Source organism: Salmo salar, chromosome ssa04, assembly GCF_905237065.1.
Source record: "Salmo salar chromosome ssa04, Ssal_v3.1, whole genome shotgun sequence".
In the NCBI taxonomy this organism is placed as follows: Eukaryota; Metazoa; Chordata; class Actinopteri; order Salmoniformes; family Salmonidae; genus Salmo; species Salmo salar.
Window position 1 is genome coordinate 30,567,282 of NC_059445.1, and position 21,644 is coordinate 30,588,925.

Consider the following 21,644-nt stretch of genomic DNA (forward strand, 5'->3'; position numbering starts at 1 on the left):
GATACAGTAGATAGAGGACTTACCTGTACAGTAGGATGATGCCTTTACCTAGTGACAGCCAAACAAAGTTAACTTAATTCCCATTACTAGTCGCCTCTTACTCGAGTTACTCTCATACCTGTATAACTTCTTACCTGCGTTAACTTCTTACAATCCAAGTCTTGGCTTAGACTTGGGGGCGACAGGTAGCCTAGTGGTTAGAGTGTGGGGCCAGTAACTGAAAGGTTGCTGGGTTGAATCCCGAGCTGACAAGGTAAAAATCTGTTGTTCTGCCCCTGAACAAGACAGTTAACCCTCTGTTCCTGGTAGGCTGTCATTGTAAATAAGAATTTGTTCTTACCTAACTTGCCTAGTTAAATAAAGGTTATGGTAAAAAAAAATGTGTGCCTCTTGTATCCTCTTTATATCAGAGCCCTGGCACCATTTATATCACATTCTTGACTACAGTGTTCTAATTCTAAAGCACAAGAATGCCAATCTACCACTATTATGACGCAATATAAACACTATGCATTTCTAAGGCCGGTCTGTTCTCACAGGAACTATTTATCTGAGTCCTGAAGCAGGCATTTTCTAGTCAGGTTTAAGGTTATATTTTCTGTTTTCTATTAATATGTTGTGACAGCCAGTTCATTATTTACTATGATTCAGGTTTCACTGGCTTTTCTCTTCCTACTGAAATACACACACAAACCCTCAGGAACACAAATATGTGTGCCTGTGTGTGTCTGTATGAGTTTGTGTGAGTGCGCTTGTGTGTGTGAAATATCTATGTTATAACTGCTGTTTATGAACTAAAAAGCATGCTTGTTCTTCCAACATCATTCCCCTTTCTCTCTCCTTCACCATTATGTAGTTTCCTCATCACCCATGTGTAAAACACCTACGGCACAGGTGATTGGGGTAGAGGACACTCCCTCGCTTGAATTGGCTAATGTTTTTGTCAATCATGACTTCCAGGTCTCACTTGGCTTACTTGAGCGCAGGTAAAATGACCTGTGAGCCAGTGAGGGATTTGGAATTACTGCGCGCACCTGGGTCCGACAACGACGCGCTTATCACGCAACAGTTGTCAAATCTATATGTACTTTACATAAGTTATATTTATAAAGGAAGCGCTATTTGAATACGTTTTATCGGAGAGATAACTATGGCAACTAGTATAGGACTGGCCATGAATCCTCCACACACAGAAGAGAGGGCTGTTTTCACGCAGCTGAAACCTGTGCGGATGTCTGGAGCCGACGGCGCAGAGGACTCGTCCGTGTTTGAGGAAGTGAAACCCGCGGTGAGAATTACATCTTAACCCAGTGGAGGTAGCCCAGGTGCGGCCAGGGGCTCCACCGTATTCAGCCCTTCTCCTTGGTTCATATTTTGTAGTCAGTTGAACAGTTGAACAACTCCCACTCAAGAAATAGCCTCAATGCGAAAACTGTAGAAATGGATCGTTCCATTCAGGTGTCCCTCGCTTTTCTCCTATCACAATAAACCTATTCGTATCATGCATAACAGTGAAAAACGTATTTTATTGTTTTTGGGAGAAAGAGCACATGTAGGCCTATTCAATATACAGGATTTTCCATATTCCAAAAAGGTTAGCCTATGGAAAAGCCTATAGCATTGTTACCCACGGGCTACTCGACGCAAGCACGATTCCATAGCCTACTAATATAATAATGTTGTTGAGTAGGCCTACAAATTGAATCGTACTTTTTCTGTTCAAGTTTTGTCAGTCTGTTCATTATAAATTCATATTTTTCGTGCGTTTCATTCGTTTGAAGATTATTTTATAAATATATGTATTTATTTAGCTGGCACTTTATCGACAACGAAGGAAGTGTGCAATAGAACCGAATAGGGTTAAAGTGAATACTTTTACTTAGCTCTGTGGGAAACAGGATCAAGGTGCAAGTAAACTGTATAATATAATTTAACACATCGACAAATATTTTTTTATGGTTCAAGACCAAACGGATTAATTCAACCCTTAATTTGGCCACGTTTTTCTTATACATATGTCCATATTATTATTACTAATGTTAGTCAGCATTTGCACATGCATTGCAACATACTCCACGTTCTCAGTAGATTCTCACTCATCATCTTTATTGTGAGAATTTGATTTGCCTTGCAATGATCTGTCTTTCCTTGCTGATTTTAAGAGGATGTACCCCAGATCCCGACCCCTTCTGGTGTCGTGTTTCCCCAGCAACATCTGGCTGAATCTCAACCGCTCAACGGGATCTGAGGGTGTCCAGTTACCGTTGATGCTCTGTTTTGGTCAAGGAGATCACTTTAGAATTCACAGCAATTCATTAATGTGGATTTATGTTATCATATATAGCCCCTGGTGTGTTTAACCTAGTTATGATTGTCATTTACTGTCTTTCTTCATGGTTGGATTTAGGTTAATGATAGATATAATAGGAATATGGCCCATTTCCTTTCAGACAATATTGCTATCAAAAGTTCAAGAAGCATAGTTTTACTTTTTGAACTGGAATTTACGAAGTTGATTAAGTTACTATTCATTATTAGTAATTAAGGGCACTGTCATTAGGCTAGTTTCTCTAATATATGCCCACATTCCCTAAAGGACAGGGCACTGGGTTCATATTAACTAAATATAGGGAGATTTTGCCTCAGAGACATGTCTTTGTGTCAAATAGGAATTGATGCTTTAAGGCAGTCTAATGATGTTGCCTTCCCTGCACTGAAGATTCTTAAATGTTTTTTCCTCAGCTGTTAACGTTCCTTGGATAAATCTTGCCGATAAAGAACCTTTGAGTTAAGTGTGGGGTTGTTGAAGGGGCATCTATGATTCTTCAGAATTCTAAAGGATCTGGAAATGTATGTGTCCCTTTTCATAGCACAGCAAATTGGTCAGTGTTAACTAAATCAAATCAAATCAGATGTTATTTGTCCCATGCTTCGTAAACAACAGGTGTAGACTAACAGAGAAATGCTTACTTACCGGTCCTTTTCCAACAATGCAGAGTTAAAGATACATATTAAAATAGAGATGAGGAATAAATACACAGTGAATAACAGTAACGAGTAAAAATAGCATGGCTATATACAGGGAGTACAAGTACCGAGTCAATGTGCAGGGGTACGAGGTAATTGAGGTAGCTATGTAGAACTAGTGTTGATTTTTCAGTGTAACATTTCTAGTGTTGATTCAACAGTAAAATTAACACTGTAAAAGGTTAAATTAAGACTCTGTGTTGTTAAATAACCCCATTGTTGGTGTTAATAATAACCATAGTTGAACCAAAACCACAGCCATCATTATCATATTTCCTAGCATGCTCTGTTGCAGGATGATTTTTAGAATTGTTTGATTTTTATCTATGTTTTTGCATGTACATTTATTAATTAATTAATCTTACGCTACTCACATATAAATAACATATATTTTTCTAAACTATTACGTGGACTCATTGTACCCGTTACTGAAATGGTTGTTTCAGTTTAGATGTTTATGGTAGCCTCATATCTTAGTCTTCCTAACCCTGGCAGTCCTAAAAAAAAATATCTAAATGTTGGCTATCCCTACTCTGGCTGGATTCCAGTAGGATTTACACATCACTTTGGAAACCATCATAATATGACTTGCAGGCCTGATGTGACCTGTAAACTATGAGTTTCAGGCCACTGTATTAGGGTAAACTAGGCCCTTAAACCATATTTTGAGGGCCTAAGAATTTCTGTCTGGAATTTGAGGCCTAGGAATTTCATTTTAATGACAACATATTTACTTGGGATTTCACTTTGTGAAGGCCACATGACTAAACATGAATTAATGCAGCAACCATTCCTCTGTCCCTAGCAAACACAGACATGGGTGGTACTGGTAACGCTAAAATTCATTCGAAAGGCTTCCTGGGAAATATTCAAATAAGGCTTAAAACCCTAAAGCAGGGCTATTAAAATCTGGTCCTGGAGTGCTGAATTATTTATGGTTTGGGAAATTTGTATGGTTCTTCAAAGAACCATCCAATTCATGGTTCTTCAGAGACCCTAAAATAGTTCCCCTATGGCATCGCTCTCAAGAACCTTATTTGGTTCCAACTAGCGCCTTCATTTTTAAGAGTGTGGCCATGCCTGTCGTGACAGCAGTATGCAGTTAGACCTGTCTATACAGGGCCCTGCTCTATGGGGCTGTTAGGCTGCTCCGTTTGGTTTGTACTGCCACATATACCAAACCTGCCAAATGCTATCATGGAAGAGGATTACAATAGAAATAAGTTGTAAACTTTCTTGTGTTTATCCTCAATGATTCTTAATCATTTTGTATGTGTACCTTGTTTTAAATGATCAAATAAACTAAACAAAACGAGTGCGCTTATCCCTAATCTATCTCTATACTGCTTGGGGCAGGAGGTGGGTGATACAATACCAAGCTAGGCAAAGTAACTGCAGACCAGGGGAGAAAGGCTGATGGATGAGCCTATGTTTCTCTGTAGTTGGCTACTGTCGTGAACCTCCAGTCACTGTGGTTGAATGTGCTCAAGTCAAAAAGGTATTCCAATGACCTTATCTGATTTAATGAAGCACTGTAGTTTCATTGTGTGAAGAGCTATAGAATGTTTACATTCTATAGCTGTTACAATGTCTCTGGTTGCACTGACGCCGTTTAGTTACATGGGATTTGTAGATATATTGGTGTAGTTACCCGTAACTGCATAGTAATTACAGAGGAATTAAGGAACTTTTGAGGCAGAATTTAGACCTATCTTTCTTCATTCCCCTAGGTTGTTTTAGGCCACAGTCAGACTTAAACAGGTAACTTTAGAGACAGAATTTAGACACATTTTTCAGATAGTCAGTGGGGTTTAGTTTGACTAGCCATTTGACTGCTAATGCAATAGAGCCCATTTGCATCGGGTCTACAGGTCTGCCCCATTCTCCAACAGTCACCCCTGGCACACATCCATATAACTACACTAGCTAGTGAAAGGAAACCAAAAGTGTTTGGAGGGAACGGTGTATTACTTTTGAAATGAATCTGTTTCATTCATAGATACATTTATGTTTATTTTTTGTGTTGTATATATTCTATCCAGCATGTGTTTTTATCTCATACTAGATCAGTCAGAATCTTGAGAAGTGGACATTTTATTTTGAGCAGGAGATTTGTGCTGTTTCATTGAGATGAGAGGTGAGTTGTATTGTGGGTAAACAAAGCACCAGGGAGTTGCACCAACCGGGGTGATGCTGGGGGTGCTTCCCCACGAACAGCCATTCAATGGTACGCTCCAGTGCCTTATCATCATGGTGGGACACAGATCACACTCTCTGTAGTAAGTAGACTAGATGCTTGATACTAGACATGATAGACTTACAGTACCTACCTACCTACTGCAGTGCATCGACTTTACCATGACCACATTGAACACTTGTTAGAATGCTCATTGGAAGCTTTTAGCTTCCCCAGTGTTCTGGTGTTTGATGTGTTAAAGATGAGTTTTTCTCCTTGCTATTCTCTTTGCGTAAAATGTAGTTTGGTTAACTGATTGATTTTAATGCTGTGTCTTTCTAGCCTGCTGTGGCATCCTTCTCTAAAACCAACTGAATCTTTTGTGGCTCTATGAAGGTTTACAGTGTAGACAGTATAAGCACTAACTTGTGTTGATTAATCGCTCCTCTCTCTGTTTGGGTTTTTGTGTTATCATCCCTGTCAATAAACAGACTGTATATGGCCAGACTATGCTACACTACCAGTCAAACTCTGTGGCCAGACTACACATGTCATTACCAGTCACAGTGGTTTCCTATATATCTCAATACTCATACTCCATGGCCAGTCTAAACAAGTCACAACGCTTTGACTTTCTTTGACCAGACTGCATGTCACCACCAGTCAACAGCAGTGGTTGAAAAACTACCCAATTGCTATACTTGAGTAAAAGTAAAGATACCTTAATAGAAGTATTACTTGAGTAAAAATCTAATAGTATTTGGTTTTAAGCATAGTTAAGTATCAAAAGTAAATGTAATTGCAAAAATATACAAAACTATCAAAGTAAAAGTATATGTCATTTCAAATTGCTTATATTAAGCAACCCAGACGGAATATATACAGTCATTTTTGTTATGGATAGCCAGGGGCACACTCCGACATAATTTCCAAATGAAGCATTTGTGTTTAGTGAGTCTGCCAGATCAGAGGCAGTAGGGATGTTCTCTTGATAAGTGCCTAAATTAGACCATTTTCCTGTCCTGCTAAGCATTCAAAATATAATGAGTACTTTTGGTGTCAGGAAAAATGTATGGAGTAAAAAGTACATTATTTTCTTTAGCAATGTAGTGAAGTAAAAGTGCTCAAAAATATAAATAGTAAAATAAAGTACAGATACCCCATAAAACTACTTAAGTAGTACTTTCAAGTATTTTTTACTTAACACCACTGGTCAGCAGTCTAAGTCTGGGTTTCCCAAACTCGATCCTGGGGTGCCCTCTGGGTACTCATTTTGTTTTTGTGCCCTAGGGAAAAACACACTGAGTTTGGGAAACTCATATGACACGACATTGTTTTTCACAAACCAAGATGACTGATTGTCCTCAAAGTGACGGTCCTAAAAAAGCCAAAACAACCCGTCTTATCATCATGCCAGTAGCCATAAAACATCCTTCCAGTATCAAAGTTCTCTCTCTCCCTCTCTCTCTCTCTCTCTCTCGCCATGGCTATCAGCCATCGTTTATAGAGATGATCCCAGGAAACATACACACCATTTCCTAATCCACTGTTCCCCAGGCACTGTTGATGTTGATTAAGGCAGCCCTATGCACCTCTCTGGGTTAAATGCGGAAGACACATTTCAGGTATTTCCCTTTAATAAAGGATCATTAGTGAGTAGACAGGACCATTTGTTTTGTCATAACGAGAGAAAGGTTTGTGGGATATCCTGACCCTTGACCTCTGAGCAGGTAAGGAGGAGGATAGTCTATGGGCCACAAGGAACTCTTGAGTGGTGTTGTTGGATGCTGATTTGTATATTAGTTGCAGATAGATTTGCATGGCTAACAATGGTCTGAAAGGCATTTTATTGCATAATCGTATTGTTGGACAGCATAGTTGCTATAGTTACTCATAGTTAACCTTGGTGACTTGGTATGAAATGTGACATTAGTCATCTTTCATTGCACAAAATTGACTTGGCTGGTATTTTGACTATAGTTTAATATCTAAACTAAATATCTGAACTCAAAATCACAGTCATGGTCATGGACCTTAAGTGTGAAAACCCCCCTGTGTGCGTCCCAAATGGAACCCTGTATTCCCTACATAGTGCACTACTTTTGACCAGCCCTATGGGCCCTGTACTATGTAGGGAATAGGGTGCCATTTGGGACGTAGACCCTGACTCTACCCCATAACCCAGAAAAGAGCTGATAAGAAGTTGGCTCTTTTCTTCTCTTCCCTCCTCTTCTCTGTTATCTGGGCTTTGGCATGTAGCAGTTGTCTGGTCTACAATCATTAACAGACGCAGTCTTGGGCCAGGGTTTAGTGCTACTCCATTCTTCTTCTGATACAAAGGGGATGGACAGAAGAGGGGGGAAAGAGGGGGAGGAACCAGGGTTGTGTTCATTAGGACACACAGCAGAAAAAGTTTTACATTTTGCAACAGAAAATGAACGTTTGTTATTGTAGTCCCTCCCTATTTCAGTATGTTTTCTTCCATTTGTTGCCTAATGAACAGGATCCAGGGCACTCAGGCCAAGTGGAGGCTGCTGAGGGGTGGATGGCTCATAATATTGGCTGGAACGGAGCAAATGGAATGGTATCAAACACCTGGAAACCATGTGTTTGATGTATTTAATATCATTTCACTGATTCCACTCCAGTCATTACCATGAGCCCATTCTCCCAAATTAAGGCACCACCAACCCCCTGTGCTCTGGCCAGAGGGGGGACACTGCCAAGGGCGCTGGGTTAGCCTGCCTGCCAGCACCCGAATAACACAAGACCCGTTTGTGCCCTGTCCTGAAAAGGAGTAGCTTCAAACAGGAGGAGCTCTCAATACGAATCCATTTCAGTTTCTCTCCCTGGTCAGATTGCACTGATGTCAGAAGGGGGTGTGGGGCAGAGGTGCTTGAGAGAGATGGTGGGGTTCACTAGTGATAAATGGCCCATTATATTCTGGAGGCAAACACACGCACACACAGACACACACTCACACACAGGTTGAAGTGCCCATAAAGCGATAGCCCTTCAAGAGTTTGTGTATAAAAACACATCAACGCTGGGGTTGCTAGGGAAGAGATTGGGAAATATATAATACAGCCAGTGTTGACATAGCTGGCACTTCAAATAGCTGTGGAGGTATAATAGGCCTGATGAAATGTCCTCTCCCCTTCATTGTACCTGCTGTCGGGTTAGCCATTATGTACAGCTGGATAGAGCCTCAATATATCAACAGCTCATTGAATCATTTGTACACAACCAATTGGCTGGGCTTTGCCTTGGATTGGCTCTTTGTGCTCCAGTGTTTGGCCTCAGTAACTCATAGAACCAACAGTGGTATGTTTGAGTTGCAGCACATTTGATTTAGGCTACAGTTCTTTATTTAGCTGGCATTCATTTGTAACTTTCCTAGTAAAATAGTACTAGCTTAATAAGTCCTCTTTTTGCTTCTTGGGATTCATTTTAACAAGCCCTTAGGTACAACCTAGTATCTAAATGAAAAGCTAGTCAATCATCTATAGTTACAATGGTTTAGTTTGGAGAACTTTCAGTTTTTCTCTTTCATTTATCATCTCTCTCTTCTCTCGCTCCCTCCCTCTCCCTCTGTAATCTGAAATGATCTAGCTGTCCCATGACATCTCTGGTAGAATCAAATTAGTTCTCTCTGTTCTATTTATAAATGCCAGCGGAGGCAGTGTAGTGTTTGTGTTCGCTCCTTCTTTCTCATGCCCTCACCTTTGTTTTGGCTGTGTGTTTACTTAGCTAGCTAACACTGCACCCTGCACAGACATGTCCTGTAGGGCTGGCAGAAGGCTAAGTAAGCCATGGCTAAATCATTTCAGATTTCATGGGGGGAGGGGGAGAGAAGAGAGACATGATAAATGAAAGTAAAAACATCAAAAACAGACAGGGTTACAGTGCACTTGTTTCTGGTGGCTTTTCTGCGCTAAAGGACAAACACCATGCATTGTGTCTACTTTTAAATGTTTTCCCTTTTAAGTTACCTTGTAGCAGCACACATTTAAGGCAGGCTTTCCATACATCTTTCACTCCATCGTTCCCTCCCTTCCTCTGATTCTTCCATGGTGGTGAGCTCCATTGGTAGGTTGGAATGTGAGGAATGAAAGGGGGAGGAAGGAAGGGAGAGAGGTTGGATGCTGGGAGGAAGAGAGACCTGATACCACCAGTTCTCCTGGCGTCTCTCTCTAACTGACACACCCAGACAGACTGAGAAACGTTAGAGACAGATACCCCCTCCATCCTCCTCTAGCTTATGTACCATGTCACTTCCACCTTTATACCAACACAATCCCACATAGTGACAGAATCAATAAAAAGCAACTACAGGTTAAGCTGAGAGATTTTTAAAGAAATTGAATGAAAAAGTGAATTTGTACCCCAACAAGAGACTCATCCTAGATGCACGAGTGCCTACCTTTTCAACTTTGGCTCTGTATTGAAACACGGCTCACTCTCTCTTCCTTCTCTCTCTAGATCCGGTTGGAGATGGAGAAATACCTCTCCCAGACCCCAGGCAGCCCCCTCATTCCTCCCTCCATGGCCCCCACAGACAAGAAGAACCGCAGAGAGAGCGCCTCGTTGGTGGACGAGTACTTCTCAGAGGAGAAGCCCAACACGGCCCCATACAGCGTCAACATCAACGTCATCCTCCCCAACACCACCCACCTCCGCACTGGCCTGTACCGGCCCAACAAGCCTAACCAGCAGCACCACCAGGCCCACCAAAATCACCTACACCAACACATCAAGACAGAGCCGGGTGTGGATGTGCCAGTGCCCTGCTCCATACAGACCATCCAGACCTTGCCTGACTTCACATCTGTCTTCAGCATGCCCCAGACCGTCAACACCATGTTTATCAAACCCGACATGGCCGCCGGTGGCCACCCAGTTTCAGACACACACACAGAGCTGTACATTGGCCCCCAGAAACCACAGGTCTACCAGATGCCTGTTCCTGTCAGTGGAGCTGACCTCACAATGACCCTCTCCCACAGCAGCCAACCAGGGACCGGCGGAGCCAGCAACGGTAGAACCATGATAAACCTGAACAGCGTCTCCTTGACGACGGTGGGTCACGGCGGTGGTGACTCGTCGTTTGCGATGCCGGAGCATTTCTACCACCACCACACCACCGCATCACCCCAGTCCCAGCCCCACAGCCTACCTCCCTCACCCCCCAACTCCCAGCCGGGTAGTCCTGAGAACCAGGCAGAGCTGCTCACCCCTCCTCCCCCATACCAGGCCTCCACGAGGCTGGGATTGAAGGTCACCCAGATGTCCCACCACTCCATGCTCATGGCCCACGGACAGGGGGTGCTGACGGGACCCAGGTACAACCGACGGAACAACCCAGAGCTGGAGAAGAGACGGATCCACTTCTGTGACTTCCCAGGTGAGCCCCCTGATACTGGATGGATGGAAAGGAAAGGGAAAGGGGGATACTGGATGGATGAATGAATGTGCCCTCCCAAAGTGCCCTTTTGCTCATTGAAAGAGGTACTTTGCAAAAGGCTAATGTGCTAAAGACTAAACCATGTATGGTCACAGATACAGGAGATGAGTTTCATGATTCTGTTAGTTTGCTTACCGAGACATGGTGAAATGAAATACCGTAGAGGTCAATGTTGAATACTGCTCCATTGTCAGTGCAGTGATACTAACATCTCTTTTCCCTTGTAGGCTGCACCAAGGTTTACACAAAGAGCTCTCACTTGAAAGCACACCAAAGGACACACACAGGTAAGGAAGAGTAACTTCCTCTATACACTTACACCAATAGAGACACAGACATACGCACGTGTACAGTACTGAATAAGGAGGGCATAATGAGACTATATTGGTTATGTTAAAGGCTTGACACCAAAGCAAAAACATGGAGGCACTATGGACAGAGGAAAGAAGAGAGACAGATGGGAGAAAGAGAAAGAAAGAGAGAGATGTGTTCTAAACTTCTTAACAGATGTTTTCTTATTGTGCTAATGCATGCCCATACAAGCCATACCAGGTTTCCCCCAGCCCAGAGAAAGAGAGAGGAATGGAGGGAGGGAGAAAACACAGTTGTGGTGGACTGGGCCAAAACCTGTTCTTCCTGCTTTTTACTCCCTATTCAGAGAAAAGAGGGGAGGAGCAGGGAGGAGGGAGAAAAGAAGGGAGGGAGCTGGGATAACGAAAAGAGAGAAGCAGTTTCGATGTAGTCACTTCTGTAAATGGACACCTCTGGCTGACAATTTTAGGGATTACTCATTCAGAGGATGAGCGACAGAACAGAATGAAGATTCTGGAGAAAATAATCTGTTGGATTCCATGATAGAACGTATCCAAGCTCTGAGTAGCCTACAATCTGATTTCACTCTCAGTCATCCAACCAGTCAATGATAGACCTGGGGCTGTATGGCAGGTCTATCCTAAATCAGCACTCCCTCTCTGAGTCTCCTGATACATACGGCTCCAGGTCGCTCACATGTCTTGGGAACTACTAAATCTAGATACTAGATACTTAACCATTTGGCCTCTTCGTGTGTGTGTGTGTGTGTGTGTGTGTGTGTGTGTGTGTGTGTGTGTGTGTGTGTGTGTGTGTGTGTGTGTGTGTGTGTGTGTGTGTGTGTGTGTGTGTGTGTGTGTGTGTGTGTGTGTGTGTGTGTGTGTGTGTGTGTGTGTGACTGAGGCATACCTGGCTGTTCACCATGTACAGATGTCTCTTTTGTCTCTGAGATATTTCCTGCTGCATTTACCCACTTCATAAGTATCTACTGTATTCTAGTCAAGGCCTATCCTATATAACTACTGCTGTACACACCTTTTATATTCATATACTGCCCATAATGTCTATACACACCATCATATACAGTACCAGTCAAAAGTTTGGACACACCTAATCATTCCAGGGTTTTTCTTTATTTGTACTATTTTCTACATTGTACTGTGGAATAATAGTGAAGACATCAAAACTATAAAAGGACACATATGGAATCATGTAGTAACCAAAAAACGGTTAAACAAATCAAAATATATTTTATATTTGAGATTCTTCAAAGTAGCCACCATTTGCACACTCTTGGCATTCTCTCAACCAGCTTCATGAGGTAGTCACCTGGAATGCATTTCAATTAACAGGTGTGCCTTGTTTAAAGTCAATTTGTGGACTTTCATTCCTTCTTAATGAGTTTGAGCCAATCAGTTGTGTTGTGGCAAGGTGGGAGGGGGGGGGGGGGGGGGTATAAAGAAGATAGCCCTATTTGGTAAAAGACCAAGTCCATATTATGGAGAGAACAGCTCAAAATAAGCAAAGAGAAACGACAGCCCATCATTACTTTAAGACATGAAGGTCAGCCAATCAGGAATATTGAAAGAAAGTTTCTTCAAGTGCAGTCGCAAAAACCATGAAGCGCTATGATGAAACTGGCTCTCATGAGGACTGCCATAGGAAAGGAAGACCCAGAGTTAACTCTGCTGCAGAGAGTAAGTTCATTAGAGTTAACTACCACCTCAGATTGCAGCCCATTTGAGATGCACACATTGTCTGTTTCAGGAGAGATCAGCTGATGATAATCTAGTGCCATCGATGGTTGCAATAGGCCCCTTGTTATTGGATTCTATTCCAATAGGGAACATTCTGTAGGTTACCCGTTAGCCTTCATTGTCACACAATGAAAGGTGTGAAAACCCATAATAATGTGTTTCCATGGCTGAGTTGATGAGCAGATTTGGGCCATCAGTTGATTGACAGATGTAGGCCTACTGTAGAATGATAAACTTTCCTCCAGTGTGGATGCTGACCCACGTTTTCTAGTTAGGCTATGGGTGATTTGTGGATATAGTTCTGGTCTTTGGTGTGGATTGTAAGCCTGTATTGTGTCGTGTTAATATTTCATTTTGTAAAGCTGTCAAGATGTTTATGCATTTGAGCCTATACAAAAACTATTTTGTTGAGCTGACCCTTTTCTTTGATGTGTAAATTATTAGACTATTCTTTTTACGTCTTGATAACATTTCAATAAATGTAATTAACTTGTGGGCCTAATTTAGGCTCAGGCTGGTCACTAGATCTCTCAGCACTCATGAGGATGAGAGGCGGAGCGCGCTGCTTAGACCACTGAGCTAAGGAAGTTCCCAATGCTCTAGCAAGCACTAAGAATGCTATGAATACTGATGATACTCAGGCACTTCGTTTTTTATCGTTTTGTTGTTAGCCTTCCCCAAACAATAGCCCTATCCTTAAGCACTCAGAATAAAACTGTTAACCTTTGAGTTGTTTCTGTTTTAACCACGTGGAATGAATGCACCAAAAGTAGACGTTCCTCCATGAGTCAAAGGACAGTGGGCTTGATTCGAACCGACTCTGGCATTTTTAAAGAAATGATAAAATAGTTTGACAACCCTGTTTGTAAGCTTTTAAATGGTATCAAACGCAACCGTTTATCTTTGAAGACATGGATATACAAAATGGGTAAACGTTGAGGACCTCTAACTCCTAAATGTTTTGGCATTCAAGTCCAAAAAGTTACTTTCTGACCACTTTTAGTATGGGCAAATATGTATAAAACGTTTTATTCAAATAAATAGGGGTGAGGTCAAAAAGTGATTGAAATCAAATGGAAAGACCCATTTTTCACCCGATTCTACATGTAAAATCAGTGCTCTCTCAGTTTGCAAATCATGTTCAGAGGTGTAAGTACTCTTGGCAAGCAAATGGTATTGGTGTCTGAGCTGAGTAGCTTACAGTACTACATCGCATTGGGAAAGTATTCAGACCCCTTTACTTTCTCTACATTGTGTTACATTACAGCCTTATTCTAAAATGGAGGAAATAAAACATGTTCCTCATCAATCTACACACAATACCCCATAATGACATTTTTGCAAATGTATAAAAAAATAATAACAATTGATTGGACATGATTTGGAAAGGCACACACCTGTCTATATAAGGTCCCACAGTTGACAGTGCATGCCAGAGCAAAAACCATGTCTGCAGCATCGAAGGTCCCCAAGAACACAGTGGCCTCCATCATTCTTCAGTGGAAGAAGTTTGGAACCACCAAGACTCTTCCTAGAGCTGGCCGCACGGCCAAACTGAGAAATCGGGGTAGAAGGGCCTGTTCAGGGAGGTGACCAAGAACCCTATGGTCCCTCTAACAGATCTCCAGAGTTCCTCTGTGGAGATGGAAGAACCTTCCAGAAGGACAACCATCTCTGCAGCACTTCACCAATCAGGCCTTTATGGTAGAGTGGCCAGACGGTCAAAGATAAAAGTCAAAAATAAAGTCAAAATAAACAAAACAAAACGTAAGTTTGAATGACACTGAGGGGCAACGCTGTTACATCCAGTGCCTGTTTGCCTGAGGCTGATGCCGCGCAGGTGCTTGTACGCGTGTACACATGCATATACATACGCTCCTATTCAAACACACACACGGACACACACACATGTAAATAGTGCCACACATGCAGTCAAACGTATACAGTTGTCCTTACTGTTTTGATTTTTGCTCTCCTTGGTGTCTTTTGTTTTTGATAGGTTTTTTTCTGTTTGTTTTCCTTAGTTTTTCTCTTTTGATCATTTTGTTGGTTATTGGGGGATAATGGGTTGGGGAATGAAGGGAGAGGAGTCATTTTTATTTGATTTTTATGGAGGGGGGGGGGGGGGTCTTGGAGGGTTGGTGGCCTGGCAGTTGGGCCAATCGAACATCTCTGGAGAGACCTGAAAATAGCTGTACAGAGACGCTCCCCATCCAACCTGACAGAGCTTGAGAGGATCTGCAGAAAAGAATGGGAGCAACCCCCCAAATACAGGTGTGCCAAGCTTATAGCGTCAAGAAGACTTGAGGCTGTAATTGCTGCCAAAGGTGCTTCAACAAAGTACTGAGTAAAGGGTCTGAATACTTATGGAATTGTGATATTTCAGGTTTTTTTTTATATACATTTTAATTAAACCTGTTTTTGGCTTTGTCATTATTGGGTATTGTGTGTAGATTGATGAGGAAAAAAACAATTTAATACATTTTAGAATAAGGCTGTAACGTAACAAAATGTGGAAAAAGTCAAGGGGCCTGAATACTTTCCAAATGCACTGTATCTTGCTGATGAGGCCCCCTGCCCTCTTAACAAACAGAAACAGTTTATAAAGCTGCGAGACTCACAAAGAATGTCCTGTGGATGGTTTATGGGCTTTACAGAGAGTTGGGACTGTTTGCTGTCTTTCAGTAAAACCATGTAGGCACCATCATAAAACAGACAATGGCCCTTCAGGAGAGAAGAATGTGCTTGTGTGTGTGCACGCGAGTATGTGTTCTACGTACGTGCATTTGACATGCGTGCATGTGTATGTGGCAATGTTAGGCTGATAAAAACTCAACCGTTGCACAACTGCCACCTGACCAAATAGCTGAAGTGTATTATTGGGATGCTGTCAGTTAAACAGCTCCCTTATCTAGGCCTCAGCAACATTCACAGTATCACAGCCCTAACCTGTGTTTTGGAGAACAACCAATTGCACCTGACGGACACTAATACTTTTGACCAAGGCAACATGTTTGATCTGTGGGCCTGTATGTGCAGGGCTATCTCATTATATTGTTTACCAATGCCATAATGATGGCAAGGAGGGGAAGGTGATGCTTTTGACCCAGAGATGAGAGCAGAGCTAGACTGAACTTAAATACACCTGCCTACACTGCTGAAAGACACTAATAACAGCCTGAACTCCCCAAAACACACACATACCTTACCCTCCACCCCTGGCCCCTCTCACCCAATGCCCCCATGACCCTCTGGGCCCCGGCTTCAGTAGTGATTGTCAATTAGCTGTTTTTAATGAGTAATACTCTCTATCTAATCAGTACTCATGGCGTCCTTCCTTACAACAACAAAAACATGTGAAATGTGTAGTTGAAATGGCTGTTTTTGCAAGTTGAGCTTAAGTTGAAACCATATTTTCAAACGTGTTATGTTAACACCACCTTTTCTCATGTGAGGAGAAGAGCATGTTTTCACCTCACAGGAGAAGAGCATGGTTTCACCTCACAGGAGAAGAGCATGGTTTCACCTCACAGGAGAAGAGCATGGTTTCACCTCACATGTGAAATTGCAAGTTCACATTTGAAAAGCATTAACATGTGAAAATTACATTTGGAGTTTCACATTTAAAATCTCACTTTCACATGTGGAATTGCAAGTTCATATGTGAAAAAAAATACATTTGAAAATATAAATCTCACGTGTAGAATTGCATGTTCACATACGAAAAACTTTCACATGTGAAAATCAAATTTGCAGTTTTACATGTGAGAAACTTTCACATGTGGAATTGCAAATGAACATTTGGGGGTGAAATAGTGTTATTCTCCTCACATGTGAAACCAGAGGGCGGCACACAATTGGCCCAGCGTCGTCTAGGTTAGGGTTTGGCCGGGGTAGGCCGTCATTGTAAATAAGAATTTGTTCATAACTGACTTGCCTAGTTAAATAAAGTTCAATAAAAATCAATGAAAAATACACAGTTTAACAGGGTGATTGAATGGTGTTCAACATACACACTCATGAACGCACACGCAGCTAAGGAATTAATTCAAGAAATGTCTGTCCCTTATTTTAAGGTCCACCCAGTTAAGTGAACTGAACTGTTTTAATATGGTGAAACTACACCTTTTAAAATATTTATTTCAAAAGAAACATTGAACATCTAATAGTAAAATCACAATGTAAAAGCAGCTGAGGTGGTTCTACCCTTTTGGGTCATTTTCTGGTGTTTTGTTGTGGAAAACTGAACGGGTCAAGCTTAAAACATCAACCCTGTTACCCATAGATAGACAGGCTAGAAATGTTTTAACAATTTACATTTTACCTTCATTTTTTGGTGTAAAGCTTGCATTCAATTGCCCCTCCCTGTTGCGCAAAACAAGCTTCTATTCCCCGTCACAAGGGGGATGAAATCGTTATTTATTTGTCACATAAAAGGCCCTTAAAATAGTCAATAGAAAATGTGTTTTTATGAAGTTGATCGTGCTCTATCGCTCTATCTATCCATCCATGCACTGCTTTGGAGTCTTACTTAGAAAGATATTCATAACTCTAGGGCTACAGTTTTGTGTTCTTTCAGGCTCTTTCTCTTTCTGTCCCCTTGGGGAAACATTTTCCTGTGTGTCAACATCAAAATCTTATCAAAGCTTACATTTAGTATCCATTCAACATGAGTTTACGCTGAACCCATATAATACTCTCTGAGTGAATAGCCAGATGTTGGTAGGGGATGTACCTGCTTTAACATGCCCACTGGTGTGTGTGTGTGTGTGTGTGTGTGTGTGTGTGTGTGTGTGTGTGTGTGTGTGTGTGTGTGTGTGTGTGTGTGTGTGTGTGTGTGTGTGTGTGTGTGTGTGTGTGTGTGTGTGTGCCACACCCTGTTGAAGACATCACTGCCAACACAGTTGTGAAATAAATGAAAATAGTGAAATGAATAGTCTACAACTCTCATCTCTTTCTCAAAACAACTGTACAGGACATTCTTCTCTGTCTGTCACATTACAAAGTGTCACACATCCCTGTCTTAACAGCCACACAGGCTTCACCAGTTTTGACATACCCATAGTCATAGGACAGACAGTGTATTTATGTCTTCTCTCTCTCTCTCTCTCTCTCTCTCTCTCTCTCTCTCTGTTTCAGGAGAGAAACCTTACCGTTGCAGCTGGGAGGGCTGTGACTGGCGTTTCGCCCGCTCTGACGAGCTGACGCGACATTACCGTAAACACACGGGAGCCAAGCCCTTCAAGTGTGTGGCCTGCAGTCGTTGTTTCTCCCGTTCAGATCACCTGGCCCTACACATGAAGCGCCACCAAAACTAAACACACACACACACACACCGCTACGGCCACCTGAAGCATCACCAGAACTGAGGGACATCATCCTGAAGCCCCCAGAATGCATTGCACTGCACTGCATAAGGGCTGCGGATGGACTGCCTGACTGACGGACTTATCCTCCTTTTCAAACTCCTTATCATGAAAGATTTTACACCATCTACAACAATACAATGATCAAAATGTCTGCTCCTCACGTCACTACTATCGGGAGGTATGGACTTTCAAAGAAATAGCGGGCCACGGACGACCAGCCTCCAATTGCCCCACGTAATAATGGATGCACATTGTATGCCTGTCTGTCTGTATATATAGTTGTGTATAGTGTGTTGTTGTGTGTGTTTCTGAAAAGCAAAGAATTTATTGACATTTATACTTGACTATTATTTTTTTTACACATCTGCAGTTGAGATTTCATACCAATCATGACCGTGTTGGATAATACTTTCAAGTCACATGAGCTTCCTTATATGGTATCATATATCTTCGTGACAAATCAACAGAATACTCTGGAAAATGCTGTTGGACATTGTCTTACATTCATAATAACTCGTTTCTATTCGGGTGCCTGAGAGCCTGGAGCGTTTAACCATGTTTATTATTCTTTCTGTAACCACGGAGACAAACCTCTTTGATAGGGGCTCGTAACAACATCACATTATCCTACATCTATTTACAGTTTCATCTTCAATAGTTTGTTCAACAGTTCATACATATATTATAACTTCTTATTTTGATAATTGTGTTTTAATGTTAATTAGTCTTGTCCTGCAACCTCACTATTTATGTATAATAATTATTGAGTTGAATTTACTACAGCTCAAAAGACATTAGTTAACCACATTACTTTGAAATTAGAATCGTCCCCATGCAGATTTTGATATTTACAAATCAGTTTTTTTTATTATGTATTGTAGCCTGATAAGAGTTGAACTAAATGATTAGAGAACATGTTTCATACAGGTCATCATGTTCAAAGATATTGGCAGCAGGATACGAGACAATGCCCAACCCCTCCATGGAAATGTCACCTTTATTACACTGTTAGTCACGGTAATGATTCATTAACATAATGATGCTGGATGGACCCTTTTTTACATGTTTTTTAAACATGAGGGGACATACAGTACATTCATACATATCGGTCAAACCAGTGGACATACATTTAGGGGGAGTTTCCCGGATACAGAATAAGCCTAATTCTGGACTAAAAAACTAAATAAATGGAGAATCTCCAGTGGTGTCCAGGGAACTTTCCCTTTCTGCTGTCAGTTGTTTTACCTGTCAGATATGATTGGCTGACCTTTGGCCTTTGATAGTTGTAAGGCTGGTAACGGTTTACCCTAAGTTGCCCTTATACCTATGTAATAACTGTAGTAAAGGGTTTAAATCATATCAGTTTGGGCATATCCCCAGTTGGTTTTATACTCTGTGTCTGTCTTTCTGAATGGAATCTGTCTCTCCTCTCTTATGATCTTATCAATGTTTAGACCATTAAGCATTCTTCCAGCCTGTACTGTCGGCTACCTTTCTATAGCCTTCCCACTAGTACTGAGTTTCTGTACTTATTGTTGAACATGGAGGGACAAATTCCTGCCCCCCTAGTGGATGTACATTAAACAAGGCGAACTTCCTCTCTGGGTGGAACGCAACGATGATGTGGACAAAAGTGCGCGCTGCCCCAAAAAAAACAGACTCAGTCCTTGCACATGCATGCATGTCGATCGACTGAGTGAAGCTTGTAGCAACCTTAAGCCTAGCCCTAGACTAAAGAGCACTTTGAATGGTTGTTCATGAAGCAAGGTTTTTTAGTTGAGGACTCGGAGTAGGCTTAATCTGGGTCCAGGAAACCATCTAGGAGTATTCAACACTTATGATGCCACTAAATGATACATTTCTGTCTTTCTGACAGAGAGACTGTTTTGTTTTAACTCACTGAATGACTAAAGCACTTCCTTCACTCTAGGAACAAGTTCTCTGTGTTAACTTCCTTCAATGAGAGGGAGGTATGATGAATCACTGTATATACTGTCATTTTTAATAGAAGACTTAAGTTGTGAATGTTTTTTTTCTCTAGTATAGGATCTTTTTGCTATGAACAAAAGGGGATTCTAGGTTGGTTTTTAATGGCTGGTTATTCATTTGGACACTTATTGTGTGTACGGTATGCAACAGAATCAGTTCTGTACAACTTGTTTGTGTATTTCATTCATTTTTTGTTTGTGCAAAATCCTGAAAATGAATAAAGAGATTACAACTAGATACAGTATGTTTTCGTGTTGATGTTTTGAGGTGGGCCTTTTTTAAATGTTTTATGCTAGGTATGACTTTCTGTTCGTTATCTTAGAGCTATCTGCGATGAGATAGGCGGAGTGACTCTCAGTAACATTCACATGGAATGATTGACAGCATCCAAACCTGACATCAGAAATAGGGTAAGTAGTTATTTGGACTTCCACTTTCATGAAAAACATCTTAATTCAGAGTATTACAACTATAGGCTACATTAGAAAGAAAGCAGTGTTTGTAGAAATATAACATACAGATACAGTTATCTAGTCCACATGATAGAGAAGCATCAACATCCTTAAAACCCTAATACATTGCTTTGAACGAAATGTCTTCCTATAGCATTCTGAGTGATGTGCCTGTGCACTGCTGAATATGACCAAAGGGCAGGTTTCTCTTAGATCACTTGATAGAAAAATAGTTTTTCAACTAATGGTCACATAAAGAGCATAACTTAATAGGTGAGATATTAACCTTGGCCTACAATTTCCATGCCCCCGCGGAAATCGAATTAACTTAATAAAAAATCCCCATCAAAGTCTCTCTGTTTAAACTAGAGATTTTTGCATGGGCTGCATCTCAATCCACCACATCCACCAATATCGCCCTTCCACATCTGCGGTGAAAGGTGGCAGAGCTAGAGCGGTGTTTGTCAGACCATGAGACATCCCGAAAATTGGTCTGTAGCGTCCATACTGTTTGGCCTACTATTATGACACCTCTGCGGAAAGCTGAGACTCTCATGAACACGATGGTATTCTCAGTTTTGCTCTATGACGCCCACAAGACTCATCTTAATAAGGTCCCTGGTACCAGTTTAAAAAATAAATGGTAGTACAGTGGATTCGGAAAGTATTCAGACCCCTTCCCTTTTTCCCCATTTTGTTACGTTACAGCCTTATTCTAAAATGAATTAAATAAAAATGTTTCTCATCAATCTACACACAATACCCCATAACGACAAAGCGTAAACAATTTTTGCAAATTTATTACAAATTTAAAACAGAAATACTTTATTTACATAAGTATTCAGACCCTTGGCAATGAGACTCAAAATTTAGCTCAGGTGCATCCTGTTTCCATTGATCATCCTTGAGATGTTTCTACAACTTGATTGGAGTCCACCTGTGGTAAATTCAATTGACTGGAGCTGATTTGGAAAGGCATACACCTGTATAAGGTCTCACAGTTGATAGTGCAAGTCAGAGCAAAAACCAAAGTCAGTTGCAGGAGAGCAGAGATTTGTGAACAGGCGCACACTTTATTGAGGCAAAAGTGCAAAACGCGCA

The 21,644-nt window shown here is 41.4% G+C and overlaps 1 protein-coding gene across 1 annotated transcript; it reads left to right on the forward strand.

Moving 5' to 3' along the window:
* Positions 1 to 984: 984 nt before the first annotated feature.
* On the forward strand, positions 985 to 20,328 carry klf5l (Kruppel like factor 5 like). The gene is made up of 4 exons (XM_014195715.2): positions 985 to 1,288; positions 9,686 to 10,607; positions 10,895 to 10,954; positions 17,873 to 20,328. Exons 1-4 carry the CDS (start codon positions 1,151 to 1,153, stop codon positions 18,049 to 18,051), a joined length of 1,299 nt encoding a protein of 432 aa, XP_014051190.1. The 5' UTR covers positions 985 to 1,150; the 3' UTR covers positions 18,052 to 20,328.
* The last annotated feature ends 1,316 nt before the right edge of the window (positions 20,329 to 21,644 follow it).

What these genes read in the sequence shown, in the direction of transcription:
- klf5l (XM_014195715.2), top strand. Translation starts at nt 1,151, where the DNA reads ATGGCAACTAGTATAGGACTGGCCATGAATCCTCCACACACAGAAGAG. An exon ending in TTGAGGAAGTGAAACCCGCG is followed by an intron (nt 1,289 to 9,685) that starts GTGAGAATTACA and finishes TTCTCTCTCTAG; the next exon opens with ATCCGGTTGGAGATGGAGAA. An exon ending in ACACCAAAGGACACACACAG is followed by an intron (nt 10,955 to 17,872) that starts GTAAGGAAGAGT and finishes TCTCTGTTTCAG; the next exon opens with GAGAGAAACCTTACCGTTGC.